This window comes from Tyto alba, unplaced genomic scaffold (assembly GCF_018691265.1).
Source record: "Tyto alba isolate M040663 unplaced genomic scaffold, T.alba_DEE_v4.0 Super-Scaffold_40, whole genome shotgun sequence".
Lineage (NCBI taxonomy): Eukaryota > Metazoa > Chordata > Aves > Strigiformes > Tytonidae > Tyto > Tyto alba.
Window position 1 is genome coordinate 17,806,733 of NW_024881316.1, and position 15,317 is coordinate 17,822,049.

General features: G+C 35.8%; 1 protein-coding gene across 29 annotated transcripts in view; it reads right to left on the minus strand.

Moving 5' to 3' along the window:
• The window catches only part of RIMS1 (regulating synaptic membrane exocytosis 1), a 340,605-nt gene that overhangs the window by 202,841 nt on the left and 122,447 nt on the right, over positions 1–15,317 (minus strand). For all 29 annotated transcript variants that reach the window (XR_006166416.1, XM_042803089.1, XM_042803080.1 and 26 more), the window contains exons 2-3: positions 13,312–13,525; positions 11,700–11,711 (exon numbers count right to left, since the gene is read on the minus strand). Coding sequence is in view for 28 of the 29 variants with exons in the window: in XM_042803089.1 (XP_042659023.1) it covers positions 11,700–11,711; positions 13,312–13,525 (226 nt within the window). In the remaining variant the exon portion in view is untranslated. The remainder of the gene's footprint in view (positions 1–11,699; positions 11,712–13,311; positions 13,526–15,317) is intronic.

Below are 15,317 nucleotides of genomic sequence, written 5' to 3' on the forward strand. Positions count from 1 at the left end.
ACACTGTTCTATCCTCAAACTCACATATTATATTTAATAAAATCATGTACCTCAGGTATATCTATGACAAACTGTCCTAAACCCTGAGTAATTACAGCACTGAAGATATATAGATGGAAGTATACATCTGTTAAGTAAAATCACAAAATGCTCCAGAATGCAAAAGATAGAAATGGTATAAAAACATAGATGGAAGTATCTTTTATCTAGGACATTGCACTGCTAAAAATACACTGAATTTTAATCCTGGATGAGGATTAAGGTTATTTATAATAAAAAGAGAAATAGCAAGAGAGAGCACAGATTACATCTAGTCCTCATAATTGCTTTGTTCTCTGGAAATTTTTTCTACTACTTATCTGTTTCTCATAATGCTTAATATGTCATAAATCTTATTAAATCTCTCTCTGCAGCAAGATCTCTTTTTAGCTAAAATCTCTCTGGTTTTGGGGTGACAAAACAGCCCCAGAATTCAGTTTGCTAAATTTAGTTCTGTTTAGTATCTCCACGTTATTTTGTAACTACTAAAAACAAAGAATTGTGCCTCAGCAGTGTACACAAACATATTTAGGCCAAAACTCTATATACCATGTTAAAAATCCCATCACATGAAAAGATCTTATATGAATGAGGGCCATAATGTTTCAAGCTGAAAGATACAAACTCCAAGAAAAAATAAATTGATTAAGAGAAGAATTTGTCGGGGGTAAGGGGCACAGTGGTCTGTTGAATCAGCCTGTGTTTAAATGTGAGCACTCTCAAGTGCCCAGGAGCTGGCAGCATAATGGTTTTGTTGTGACCACAAGGAACAGAGGTAGCCAGAGGCTGAACAAGGGGATTCAGTTAGTTCAATTGCCAAAGCCTAAAGTCTTTTAGAGAGGGATGGTGCATGACTAGAAGAAATCTTCCACTTTACTGGATCCTTTTACAGGAGGGCTGTTCACAGATATCGAAGCTGGGCACAGTTTGAATTAAGGGACAGGCTAGATTGTCTCATCGCAATAAAACCCAAGTTAATCTAGAAAGCAGACCACTGCTGGAAAAACCGAAGGTGCATTGCTCAGATAAAAAACACTTCCGTTGGGCACTGCTGTAGGACCAAGAGCTCTGACTGAGCTCTTTGTACGGACATCAGCAGCCAGCTCTGCTGGCATACTGCGTCCCCTCCGGCATCCTACTGAGTAACACACTCGGCCAAGCCTCCTGAGCCTAAAGAAAGGCTAGGCATTTCCCTGGGGGTCTCCTGCACATTTGCTATTCAGTTCTCCTTCAGTGTTGATACAGGAAAAAAAAGAACCAAAAGTGTCTCCAGCCACAAAGGCTAAGCTTTCATTACAGTATCAACCAGAAGAGATATCAAGGTTCTTACCTTCTGTGTGAATTAGATGAAAGTTTAGATGGTTTGAAATGTTTTCCTGACCAGCATGTCTTTTTAAAGTAAACCCTTCCCTTCAGACGTGGCTTCCATGAAACCACTTCCACAGAGTCCCCCACTGGAGTCTTTTCCTATCACTGTGACTTGGCTGTAGCTCCTTACTTTTTAATTATGATGAGACCTCCCTGGGGAATCCTGCCAGCTCCACCCCATGCTCCTGGACAGCCCCTACCTGGGTGCACTCAGTCTCTAATTTACACTGACAGGATTATTTTTTTGGCATTCCAACTGAAGCTGTGGATGACAGAACACAAAAACAACCTCCCCTGTTTTGCCAACAGATGGCACACTGTTATGCAGCACTCCATTCAGAAAAACATGTGTGAATTTTGGATACATTTACATGAGGCTCTCAAGAAATAGCTCAAAATTATGTGTACCTAGGATTCTGACTGCCAGATGCCTCCTTGATTGATAGGCTACCTCTGACATGAACAAATGCTGGGTAACTAAATTAACCATCTGACACAACACAAGTATACACATTACATGGCTGTCAACAGTAATAATGGCACTTTTACTTAATTTCTATTTTGAAAGCACTGGGCAACATGAATTCATTTCCAGTGATCAGACTCACTGTACAGACATATATTGGAAAAGCGGTTTATATCCAGACTCACCCCACCCTCACGCTGGTAGAGCATGCTGGCTTTCACACTGTCCTCCACCTAGCACTGCAAATCGTTAACTTCAGAGCTGTAAATCTATCCAATGCAATGAACTTATTCCCCAATATGTTGATATAATAAATATGTGCAAGCCAGATTTCAGAGAAGCTAGACATGGACAAATTAAAATTACTTATTATTCCAGTGATGGTCTCTGGATTAGCCACCTCTTTATGCCAAACTTCTGGGGTTTATACTCCAACATGACTTCTTCACAGACTGAATAAAGATTACGTGCAATGCAACTGGGACAGCTAAATATTACATGAAAACATATTTTTAAATTTTCAATTTTAAAGCTAATACTATGAATATAGTTTTTCTCCATCTTTTTTGTTAACATAGTGTATTTGCTCATTAGCTTTGTATTCCATAGCAGAAAGAAAATAATAGTATTTTTATTATACATGGTATGTAGTGGTTTAAATCTCTAATGATACCAGCCATTTCTGCACTGCTGACAACTAGCACATTATTCCATTAAAGAAATTAAGATAACAGAAACACAGTGAATACATAATACCTTACTAAGAAAATTGTTGGCTTAATTTGAAGTGTAATAGGGCAAACTGAATTCAGAAATAATAATAACTGCAAATTTGATATGGCAATGAAATGCCAGGGCAGTTTTGGATTTTAAGATACCATAAAGGTAATGGTCTGTTATTAATAGTAGCGAGATTGGATTTGCCTTGTTATCAAGAGGTAACAATAAATTCAAAGCAATTCATACAATGAATTACAGCACTTGAAAAAGAAGCACATTTGGGAAAATTAAGACAATTAAATGTGCATAACGTACTGAAAGGATGGAATAACAGTTCCAAGTAAGTATGGTGACCTCTCAGCTGAAACTGCAGATTGCTATATACAGGTTTTGCATGGATTTAAGGCTGAGTTTGCTTTCTGTTGATAGTAACACTACTGGAAACTCACTGAAGTGAATGAAAAACTGGAGAAGCCAGAAACAGACTCCTGGGGTAACTATGTTTTTAAAATGATCATCTGTACAGACCAATCTACATAGATATCCTACCAATAGCTAACCAACCCTATTCCCCAAAACCAGAAATATTTACTGTACAATTTTAAATATTTATTATAACTATAAGCCTTAGTATTCACTGAGAGTGTTAATAATGAGTCAGCAATAATAATTTGTTTCTAAAAGGTTCCTGTTACTGGAGAAATCCCTCATTAAAGAAGAAATGCTGTATTTAAAATCAGGATTTTACTTATATGTATTACTATGATTACAACTATCTACTGATCTTTTTGATAGCACAATCACAAGCAAAAGGGTGATCAAGTGCTATTAAAGTATTTCCAATCTATCATAATTAATAAGTTTAAGCAATAAGATGTAGAAAGGAAATTTTATTTCATTCATATGTACACATCATTTTAGTAATTTTTTTAATTGGCTGATGCTTTTTGCCTAATTTTATAAAATTATATACATATTTTGACTAATCAATAATGATCAGAATTGTGTCTTATTCACTGTTCATGTTGTTTCCTTTTACCTTACACCAGATATGCATATATTATCATATTAAAACTGTAAGGTTATACTTGTTCATTTCTAAAACTGCAGTGCACTGAATAGACAAGGAGCAGAATCTATTATAAAGTTACAGTTTATAGGATCATGTTGAATATATTAACATATATGAACACATCAAACAGAAACAGGCCCTTCTCATGACTTCTTAATATTGTGTGGCAACACTAGTATTTTCTTTCTTTATTATCCTCTTCTTTCTTAAGGTGCAACGCATACTAGAAATCTCAGATTTCAATTGCTAGAACTTATTTTCTTTACTCTTCAATACGTATCTGCAGTTGAAACTAATTAAGTAAAAATATTTTCCTTTACACCAGACCCTTACCCCACTTTTTTACTTACAAAGATTCAGGGCATAGATGAATACATTTTTGACAGAAAAGTGAACAAATAATTTCTATATTGTTGCATTTTCTGAAACCAGAATTATTTCCCAAATGCCTAGTATCATCTTTTCCTAGAACTGAATCAAAAGATGCAAGACCCCTGTCAACACTTGTTTTTATGCAATAATGTAACAAAAGGATAAAAAGGACAACACACCTGCTGACCCACCCATTCAAAGCTAGAAGTGTATACTATTGTACATTACTTTTAAAATGTAATACTTAAGAATACTTTTGAAAGGCATTCTCTTAACCCTTTATTACTACGAAATAACACACACCTGGGGAAAACAGCATCAGCCTGGGAAAGGGTGTTCTCTTGTTCAACTGACAACACATTATAAAACAGACATTGAAAAATTAAGAGAAACTGCAAGTCTTCTCCCAGGAAATACAGGGAAAAAATAGTTCTTTTCCATTGTTTTTAAAGCATCCATTTAAGCAGATCTATCTTATAGGGTGTACAATGTCAGAACTCAATTTGCTAGTATCTTTTACTGTGAAGGCACACCTTTAAAAGTAAAACAGGGTAACATTAAAAAATACAGTAAATACATTTTCATCAAAGTAAAATCTAAATACTAACTCAATGTGTATTTCTGGACAATAAGAAAACCAGAAAAATATTTTCAACATTTTTGATTCTAACTTTGTAGTAAGACTGACCCAAGTCAGGTAGAATGATGATGCTCTTTACTTCACTACTGACAGCCCTGAATTCCCATCTGGGGAAGCAAGCTTTAATCACTGTGGAGTTCAACACTGACCTCCCACACCTCAGACAATACCCGAGCCAGCATTGCCAGAATTACTCAAAGGCTCTCCTGTTCCTGCTCTTCAGCTTTATACAATCAACTTAATTGGACCAAAGAGAATGTGAGGTTGTTAGTGTTAAAATGCTAAAAATACTACATCGAATGAAACAAAAAGCTTAAAGTTAATCTGGTAGCTTTTATTATTCCTTTCTTTCTTTATTTTTGAATGCTGAGCTGAAAAAAAATATAGCATAACACTTGCTAGTGCACTTTCAAAAGGATTCTGTGAAATTCTGGAATTCATTTGTCCAAAGTTGTAAATTACAGAATTATTCCCTAGCAGAACTTAAGGAGATTGGGTGTGAATTTACAAGGTGTGCAGTTACAATGAGGAAACAAGTAACAATAATTACATGAGAGATCCTTGACTCTTTCATTGTTCACCACGCAAGTCAAAAGATACATGGACATGCCAAGCTCTGAGGACCAGGTTCCTCTAGGCAGCCCTGCTTGAGCCGGGGGTTTGGATCAGATGATCTCTGGAGGTTCCCTCCCACCTCAGACATTCTGGGATCCTGTGACTGCTATGGCATACCATATTTTTTGTCAAGATAAATGGGCATATAAATAATTCCTCAACTGATTTAAATACCTTGAATGATATACAGATTTCAAAGGTCAGAAAGGTGGTTCATAAGAACTTTATTCTGTCCTGTACTTCCTGTATTAGTCTATATACTAGGATGCATGTATATAGTATGCATGTATAATCACTTACAAAAAATCTACACAATATATGCTTATACATACACATATCATATATATATATCCAATACATGAGATTAGGCAAGAGGAGATGGAATAAAGCTCTTTCTGAAAAGCCTTATTGACCTTTGAAATCTCATAGATATTTAATTTTTCTAACACAAGTTTTTTCAATGGAAGGAATTATTACATTCAAAGGTATTGCTGACATTTTCTTAAGTAACAAAAATTCACAATTCACATATTCTTGAATTAGTTAAACTGAAAACAAGGTACTGAAAATACAAGACTAAAAATAGGATAGTATGTTCAGTAGTAACACTGCATGGGATTAAAAATTTGTTTTGTTTTGTTTTTTTTAATTTAGGCTCCATTGTACTACACAGAGTTTTCAATTGTTTATGTAGGATCTCCACAGATCACCGTTACCCAGCTTGCACGCTAATGGCAAAACCAGCCATGAAGGATTCAGGGATTCAGGAGTCCTTTATCATGGGTTAAGAAAGGTTGCAGTAGCAATATATTTCCTTTGTCATTAGCTGTAGAATCGCAAGACAAGGAGACAGTTTAGGTGTTTGTCTAACAGGTAAGCCAAACCTGGATAAATGAGCATAACCGAGTGGTTACTGATTTAACACTGATTTAAAGCTATAGGGGAAACAAAACCCAGCTGTCTGGTGACTCTTCTACAGTCCAACCGTTCAATGAAGAAGCTCTGATCTGATTAACTTCAGAGCATGAGCATCAGATGCCTCCTTTTTTTTCCTGTACAAGTAGCATCATTTTCGCTAGCTGGACGCTGAAAAACAGGTGTTAAAGTCAAACATGTTGCTTCAGCAAACTTGGTGAAGAGCATGCTCATTTTGAGGATTTAATTAAAAAATTTCAACATGTGGATTTGTTTGAAAGTAAACTAGCTTCCCAGAAAGCAGAATAAAGTGCTCTACATCTTACTTCAGATAGAATTCCTTAGTTTCTTGATCGATTTTTTTTTTTTCCCTTCATTTATCTGTTGAAAGCAGCAGTTCTAGGGAGTGATTGCTGAAAAGCGGTGCTTCTTTCCTGATGCATACACACCCCAAATCTTTTAAGAAATAGATTATGTTGAACGCTACAGAGAATTTATCTATCACTTTACAATTTGCTATGTAATTTTACCTCCTTCTGATGGTTTTTTTTTTGGTTCTACAGCTGTATTATTCAGAATTTACCTAAATTAGCCTTTTAACGAACAATTTGACATAACAGTTCTGTGAAAGGGATGTAAAAACACTCCTGATAATTCAGACATTTTGTTCTGACAATATTAACAACTTCTGTTAAAACCATTAGTACACAGCTGAATTGCATGGCATATGTGCTCAAATCGGTAAGGCTTAAATTAGCACGCCATTATGTAAGCAAATTGTAAGCAAAATTTAAAGGAACTAAATGACAAGAACCCTGTAAAAACACCTGACATACAATTAGGGAAATGTTTCCAAGTTGTCTGAGTATAAATAATTGACATCATACTAAAATGAAAACAATTTCAGTGAAAGTCAGATTAGAAATGTCAATCTCTAGCATTTCAGCACTGATAATTGACATTACTTTCTGCAGTCACATAATACTAAGTTCAGTTAAATCAATTCTCATGTATTGATAATGTATTTTACATCCTGATTTCCTCCCAGTCATCCTCTGCATATGTAAACAGAAAAATGAGTAAGCAAACAGCTTTATCCTGCACAGCTAATATTTCAGGAAAACACAGGGAAATGGTGACGAAACTGTTTTTCATCATTTGCTCCCAGTCCTTTTCACTTAAAAATTGATCAAAAATTGTAATCTTGATAAAATCTGTAGAATGGTAGACAGATTGCTACAGATAAATATGTGGCTTAATCTGGAACACGGATCTTCCACCTAGTTCTTTCAATGTCATATAAAATTCACTTGGTTCAATACACCCACAGCATCTCATAAAAACTTTAATTTTGATTGAAAGAAACTGCATTAGTGTATTCAAGACTATTTTTGTACCCAAAAATGTATCTCCTTTTCTATAAGGATAAAAAAACAGAGCTGTATGACTTCACGTATCAGGAGCTTACAAAGGAAATGCATCTTTTTGCATTACTTAACCAAATATTAGGAAAAAGTTTTGCAGGAATGATGCAAGGAAAAAAAGCCATATTTTCAGGTGCTTTTTGCTCGACAAGGCTGTGGTACCACTGGAGGGAAGAACAGGACAAGCAGTGGCAGCCAGGCCAGCGGGAGGACTGAGCTGGGGCTCTGCTCTCTCCTTGCCAAACCACGGAGAAGCACCAGTGGGACATTGTGCTGGCTTCTCCACTGCTCTAACCACCCCGACAGTTCACATCAGAGGGGAGAGTGAATGGGATGAAGTGACTTAAACCCATTACCATGTTGGCAATTAAAATACTGGTGTGTGCAACAGAACTGGAAGGATTCAGATCAAGAGAGTAGACACTGTATAAGGAACTGACAACACCTAGAAAACATTGTGCCAAATTAAAAGCAAGTGGTCACTCCTGACAGCTTTTCTCTAAGCACCCACATGATTTCCTTCTGAAATGCTGTCTCATGTAAAGTCCTGTACTAATAATATTCTGCTTTCTTTTAAAGTACATACAAATGCTCAGTGCTCACAGTGAATAGGTCGCCACATTCAAGTAACACTGCTTCCGAATACTAAGGTAATATGAATGAAAATGCTTGTATTTCTTCTGTACATCATACGTCTGTCAACTATTTTCAAACTCAATGATATTATTACTAACATTATTAACACTGAATACTCTCACTGCATAACTACATTTAAGCCTGATTTGAACAACCAAACTAGCTAACAGTCCTCTTATCTGACAATGCTCCCACTAAATGCGGTCTGTCTGCAACCATATGAAAGGAGAGCAGGCTCAGGTGAGAAGTACGAAGAGCTAACAATACTCAAAGTACACGGAAGAACTTAAGACAGATATTTAGGTATGTGTTTTGACACATCAGAATAAGAATCATTGACAGTTATGTGCCTCATTAGCCACTAGTATGTACTAGTTATTGCCAGTTAATTTTGTAAGTGTACTGGAGTCATCTCTTGATAAACCTAGGATGCCTACAAGGAATCACTGTTTTGAGATGTTCATTATTATTTTAAATCAAGACAGAACATATTAACTTCTCCTATATATTTTGAAACAGTCCTTAAAACATATTTGGTACTTACTTGAAAAGGTCAAGAACAGCTTCAAAGTATTACATTATCTATACCCCATTTTAAAAATCTTTAGCTAGAAGTAACAGTTGCAAGAGACCTCTTAAGGACCTAACACATTCCCCTACAGCCACAAGCAACCATATCACATAAATCCTTTCCTAAACTTATCAAATTTAACCTTTAAAATTTTATTGGATTATTTTTCCTTCCAATAAGTCGCATGAAAAAAATTCCTAAGGCTTTACTTTACTGACTACAAAAACCTTTTTACAATCCAAGAGCATTTATGGCCAAGTTATACCCATCTGGTCTTATGTATTTACTGTCTTCTAGTTTGAAGGTTATTCTTATTGTTTAAAATTACTGTACTTCTAGATATCAATTCTGTACTTATCAATTATAATTGCTCTAGCTTTTGTCCCCCTAACTCCCTAGTCTTCTCTCATATGAGCAGCTCTCCATTTCCTTGATCATCCTCTGTATGACTTTGTGCCTATCACAGTTTGCATTTGTCAAAGATAGGTAACACACGGTACACAATATCCCAGGTGAGGTCTCATTAATACTAATTCTCCAACTCTACAGGAAATACCTTCAATCTAGGATAATGCTTGACTTTTCCTGGGCTTGATACTTTGGTAACTCACACTTCATCATCCTTTCCAACTGATGCACTCCTAACTTGTAGGAACTTGGTGCATGTGTTCTAATATTAATATAATATATTGTGGCTAAAATTTATGTGGAGAGAACAAGGCTTATATAAACATGTTTTAAAAGTCTTTACTAATATTAAACTTACCAGATAAAGAAGGATTTGTCCCTATATGTAAATTAGTCAGGAATGTTGAGTCACTGAAAATAAGTAACAAATAGTATTTTTCTCATGTTGCTTTATATAAATTATATCAATTGTCCTCCTTATAAAAGATGTTATTTGCTAGGTATGTATTAACATTTTGGAATCAATTCATTCTATATATTCCATTAGCTTTCAGAGACAGGCACTGCTAAAGCAATTGTACTTTATAAAAATGTTCCCCATGTTCCTCACACAATCAGGACTAATTATTGGATACTCTCCCTCTGACTCCTGTAACTTTTCAGCTGTTAAAGAGATGTAGCTCAGCTTCGGCAAAAGGTATAGAAAATGTTTTCACATATATTAGTAGGGCATTCTCTTAGCATGTGGAAGCTTGGAGTTCAACACGGCAAAATCTGAACCAAGGCAAGTGCAAACAATAAGGATCTATTTAATTGAATTTATGACAATCTAAATGAGTCACGTATGTCTTCAGAACATGTCTTCAGGGACCTTTAGTGCAGTGGAGTCTATTTTCTGGATCCCAAATAACATTTTTCAAAGATGAACTCCTAAGCTGTCACTTCATCAAAGACACTATTTCTACTGCGTGCGGACTCTATCACAATTTCAGTTATGTGGCAAAGTTTTTGTTCCAAACTGAAGTGTGAAGGATGCCTCAAGCATGTAAGCAGGTCAGGTGAAGTTCACCTGGATTGCTGTCCAAAAGCTAGGTGGCTAAATTGTACCTAAGTGGCACTTTCAGCACTTAAGAGCTTTGCTGTTTCTGGCCTTAAAAAAAAACGCTGTTACAAGTGCACTAGCCTTTTAATACACCCTAGGGGATGCCTGAATGATGCACTGCTTTAGTAAGAAATCAGTATAAAGCTGAAACTTCTCTCACCCTATCCTAAGTGATTTAGATTAACAGCATGGAAAAAATCTGGAAGTGCCAGTTTATTTCAGCACTTTGTTCAGAGTACCACACAGAAAACAGTGGAATGAAGGTGTAGCAGCTTATATTTCTTAGCCATTGGAAAAACAACCATGCTCTCAGAACACTACTGCCTTAGAAAAAACCTACTGCAATATGCAGGTATGATATAAGTAATAATCTCTGGGCGTTGCAGAGTACTAAACTGAAGGTTACAGCTTTGCTGTGATATAAGTTGGGGCATATCACCACTTATTTATGTAAGCATAAAACCACATGTCAAAAACTACATTGGATTATTGGATACTTTACACTTGTCTCAGCTGAAATGCCACCGAAGTCAGCTAATTCCCACTACCAAAGTCTCCAAGTTAAAACCTGGAATCGCACCTTTCGCTGACGTGACTAAGAGGCGGTAAGTGGACATGCACTGTTCTGCTCAAGTACTGTCACCTCTTCCTCTGTTCACAGGGCACAGAAATGAACTGGGAACTACCCTCACCTATTTCAGATAAAGCACAGGCATTCGTGGTGAATATGCCAGTACCTGATCCTAAAAGTTCTGCATATTTTTGAAATGGTAACTATGCACTGACAAAGGAAACTATGCATTCACTTCATCTTGCTCGCTATATTTATGTCCAGTTTTAAGAGGTCATACTTTGCCTATGCATGTTACTCCAAATTGAAATCAAAAACCTGATTTCACAAGTATTCCCTGGATTTCTGCTGCAGCCAAAAGTGAAACACAGCAAACCATGTAAATCAATGCAAAATTACAAGTAAAATATTAAATTAGATTTCCTGAAGCTGACCGACCTTGCATGCAAAAAGTCAAATTGTTAACCAAAGACATTTTTATGAAATAAAGTTTTATTACTGTTTATTATCTCCTCTACTTTTTAGTCTATTAATAATTCTCCGTTCTTAATTAACTTATTTTATTTTCCTAATTTTGACAAGTCTTGGATTTCCTTGCTGGGCTATCTTCAACACGTATGTTCAGCTAGAGGATGGGCAGGGCCTGGGTGTTAGGATTCCTGTTCTTCCCCCCTCCCCTTTGGACGATTTTAAAATTTCAGTTCAGTTTTTTATATTAATATGTTTCCCAGTTAACTAACAACATAATAATAATAAATGATAAAAAGCATGGATTCTAACCACTTTGTCCTCCTTTGGGAAAGCATCCAAGGAAGCAGAATAAAAAGAGAAAAGAAAGAAAGAAGAGAAAAAGAATAAAATAGGCAAGTATTAATAGACAGCTTTCAAAGAAATGCAATTCTAGTAACTCTCTACAAAGAGATAAAAACATAAAATTAATTAAAAAAAAGAGCTTTAAAAAAAAAAAGATGACATTACAGCATATGTAGAAAACATGCTTTCCCACCCTAACCCACAGAAGCACAAACAATATAACAAAAGGCAAGTTACAAATGAATGGACACTTCTCCATTCCTGTGACTTGAAACAGTGGGTGAAAACCAATTAAAATATATTAAATTTTTTTCTGAGTAAAGAAAAGCTGTAGCATATGCTCTCTAATGAATAGTATGCAACATATCAAAGTAAACAGTATTTTCATAGACTTGCTCTAATGACACCACCTGCAGGTGACGCAATGCAATGCATCCATTTATATTAAAATATGAATACATGAATATTTTTGTCCAATACACCTGCATAGCTTTTTCAGAATGTGAATTTAATTTAATGGATTCAGAAGTACATCAGGGATACAGAAAAATTTCAAAATAAAGATGAGATGCATTTTTTTCTGAGGCATTTTCTTTTTGGTTTACATGAAAATTCAGAAGCCCTATTCAGTTGATGTTTAGCTCAAAGAAAGTAAAAAGGCAAGTTCTGTTGTGAACATGATTATCTGATATAGAATTCATGACCATTTTTAACTGAATTTGTATTGATACAAAGAGCACTGATACATTACCCCTACAAAAGCCTGGCATCTTAAAGCCATATGAGAAAGTTACTTCATCTCATGATAGATAACAAAACTATTCATGCAATAAAAGAATATTTGTAAAATATTTTATAACACACCATAGTCCTAGAGGATCAGCCAAAAATAATCACTGAATAATGGTCTTCCAAATATAGATCCTGCCACTCATGCTCAAGTATGTAGCCAGTTCCTTGTAAGGAACTGACTCAAAAGAGAGTATTCTCAAATACCTTCAGTTTTGTGCACAGCCGCTACAGGTAACTGCACACAGATCAGAGAGAGAAAGATTTCTCTCATCTGCCTGAAAGTAGGATACCTAATCCAAAATAATCTATAGTTTTACTTTTAAAATAAATTTAAAATAAATTGACGTAACACTCTCACTGTGGTAAGAAAAGTGGTTGGGGGCTTTTTTCTAACCAAAAAAATTGACTTATTTTATGTAAGAGAAATCTATAAATATATATGAAAAGCTCTATAAAAAAAATTTAAATGAAGTAAGAGTTCAATAAGAATTTGTCAATGTGGGCTTGCACTTGAGAAAAAGGGTTTCTTTCATTCTGTGAAAAACAAGTACGTTTCCTTCACTCAGTAGAACTATACACTATGATTAGGGTTTTTTTATTAACTCTGTGAATCTTAAGTATCTCCACAATCATTAAATACATTCTACTCTATAAACACATCATAACGAAGTGATGAATGAAACACCTAAGTAAAATGAAGCATGAAATGACAAACTTAAGGTGAACAATCTGCAGCATGACAAAGTCAAGGAGGCTTTTACTTAAGAGTACACATCAGAAGACTTACATTGTTTGATCGCAGAGAGACACGACCTCCACATCGAGCACAAAACTTGGTCCGGCAATAAGAGCATAAATGGCCACAACCATCTGCAAACTTTGTTTTATGACAGATTCCACATGTTGGAGCATCATCCTTGTGCTCTCCCTGGTAACGGCGAGCTTCTTCCCCTATCTTTCTTACTTGTTCTTTATAGCTTTCAAATTGTTGATGCAACCTCCTGCATAGATGAGAAAAAAATTTATATAGCAAAAATAGGAGGAAATACTACTACTATGTATTCATTTCTTTCAATTTATAACTCTACTAATATTCTTGGCATGTTCACAACAACAAATGTACCTCATATCAAATACACACTGCACATGAAAGACTGTATAGGAGAATCAGAAGGGAAAAAGTAACAGACATATGTATTCCTATTAGGTTTACTGCAAAGCTCATGAGCAAATCATTTCACTTGACCAGAAATTGATCCAAAGATAAAAAGACGGCAAAAAATGCATAGTCTTAAACAGAAGTATCTACCACATACAGAATAAAAGCATAAATATAATTGCCTGAGCAAATTTGCATTGCTTTTTAAATCACAATATTTATACAGACAGTGTAGTATAAAAATACAAATCAATCTTCAATTACAGTGTCGCACTTTTGTTTCCAAAATCTAAATTACTAAAACATGTAACTTAAATATTCCAACAGGTGCTCTACACTCACACTGGCCCTATAAGAATCTGATAACAATCTTCTATGTCAAATCTATATATTAACAATCCATAGTATTCTCTCTTGTTAAGTATGAGAGGCTACATAAGGTTTGATGTCCTTCATTACAGACATTACTTCCAGCTTAGCTGTAGGGGTATATAGGAGTATTTGCAGGTGTATGGATTCCTAAGATGAAGACTGGTGTTCACAGAAGTAGCACTTCTCCTCCAGCCGCCCCAAATAACAAATAGCCTGACACTGTGACCACCAACTGGCTAAGTGTCCTGCTACCCAAAAGACCCAGGAAAGAGAACTCAGACTTCTAGCCTTCACTTCGCCTTCTGTAAGTCAGGAAAAACAGTAATTAAATATATAGTGATAAAATCTTTCTTATCATTATGGTATTATCTCTGAGGTAAAAGATGTCTTCCTGTTGGTTTCTATGAGATTTTGCTGGCAAAGATGATGTTTCAGAGGGGAACCAGCTAAACGTCCAGGCACTTCTAAAAGAGGCAATCCAGCTCCCCTCCTGCTCCTGGTTGCAAGAAGTTACTGCTCTTTGGGCACTGATTTTGACATTCACCAGGTCCTCTTCAGCGAGCTAACCCATGGATCTGAACTAGCAGAAGATTAATTCTCCTACCAAAGAAAAAATAAATTGTTTTCCCATCGTTTTGATTCCTGAATCACTCTGCTCTGAGCAGGGCACTGGAAACCTGGGAGGAAGGTGGGACATGAGTTCCTGAAGTCTGAAATGCTGAAAAACCCTTTTTGCAGCAATGATCTCAGTTGTCGTGAGAAACCCCACTCTGAAGCTTAATTAAAAGGATCGTATTTCAACTCTGTTAACGATCTTACTATTCATTAAATCATACAGGAAAGAAAAATTCCTGTAGATGCACCAGGACAGCACTGCAACTTCTGACCTTTATTTTCATGAGCTTGAACAAAGACCTCAGACAGCCTAAGTAGGAGAGTCTAGGAGGGCACATTTAACAGCTCATCCTTTTCACCATGCTACGTGGAACCTACAGGCTCTTCATCCACATTTTCAGATGTTGCTTCAAATCTACATCTCCACCAATAACATTAAAAAAATCATTAACAGATACACAGATTATTAACAGAAACAGGGAATCTTGAGTTTAATAAATTATAACAGTAGGTGCATTGTCTACAGAGGTCTTGATGATATCCCTCCCCACCTGCTCTGAGCTACCTAATCACTAAATTACCATTGAGACTCATGTCATTTAACCAACAGATTTCTACTGAAACAATTCTGTGTTTCTGTGGGATTT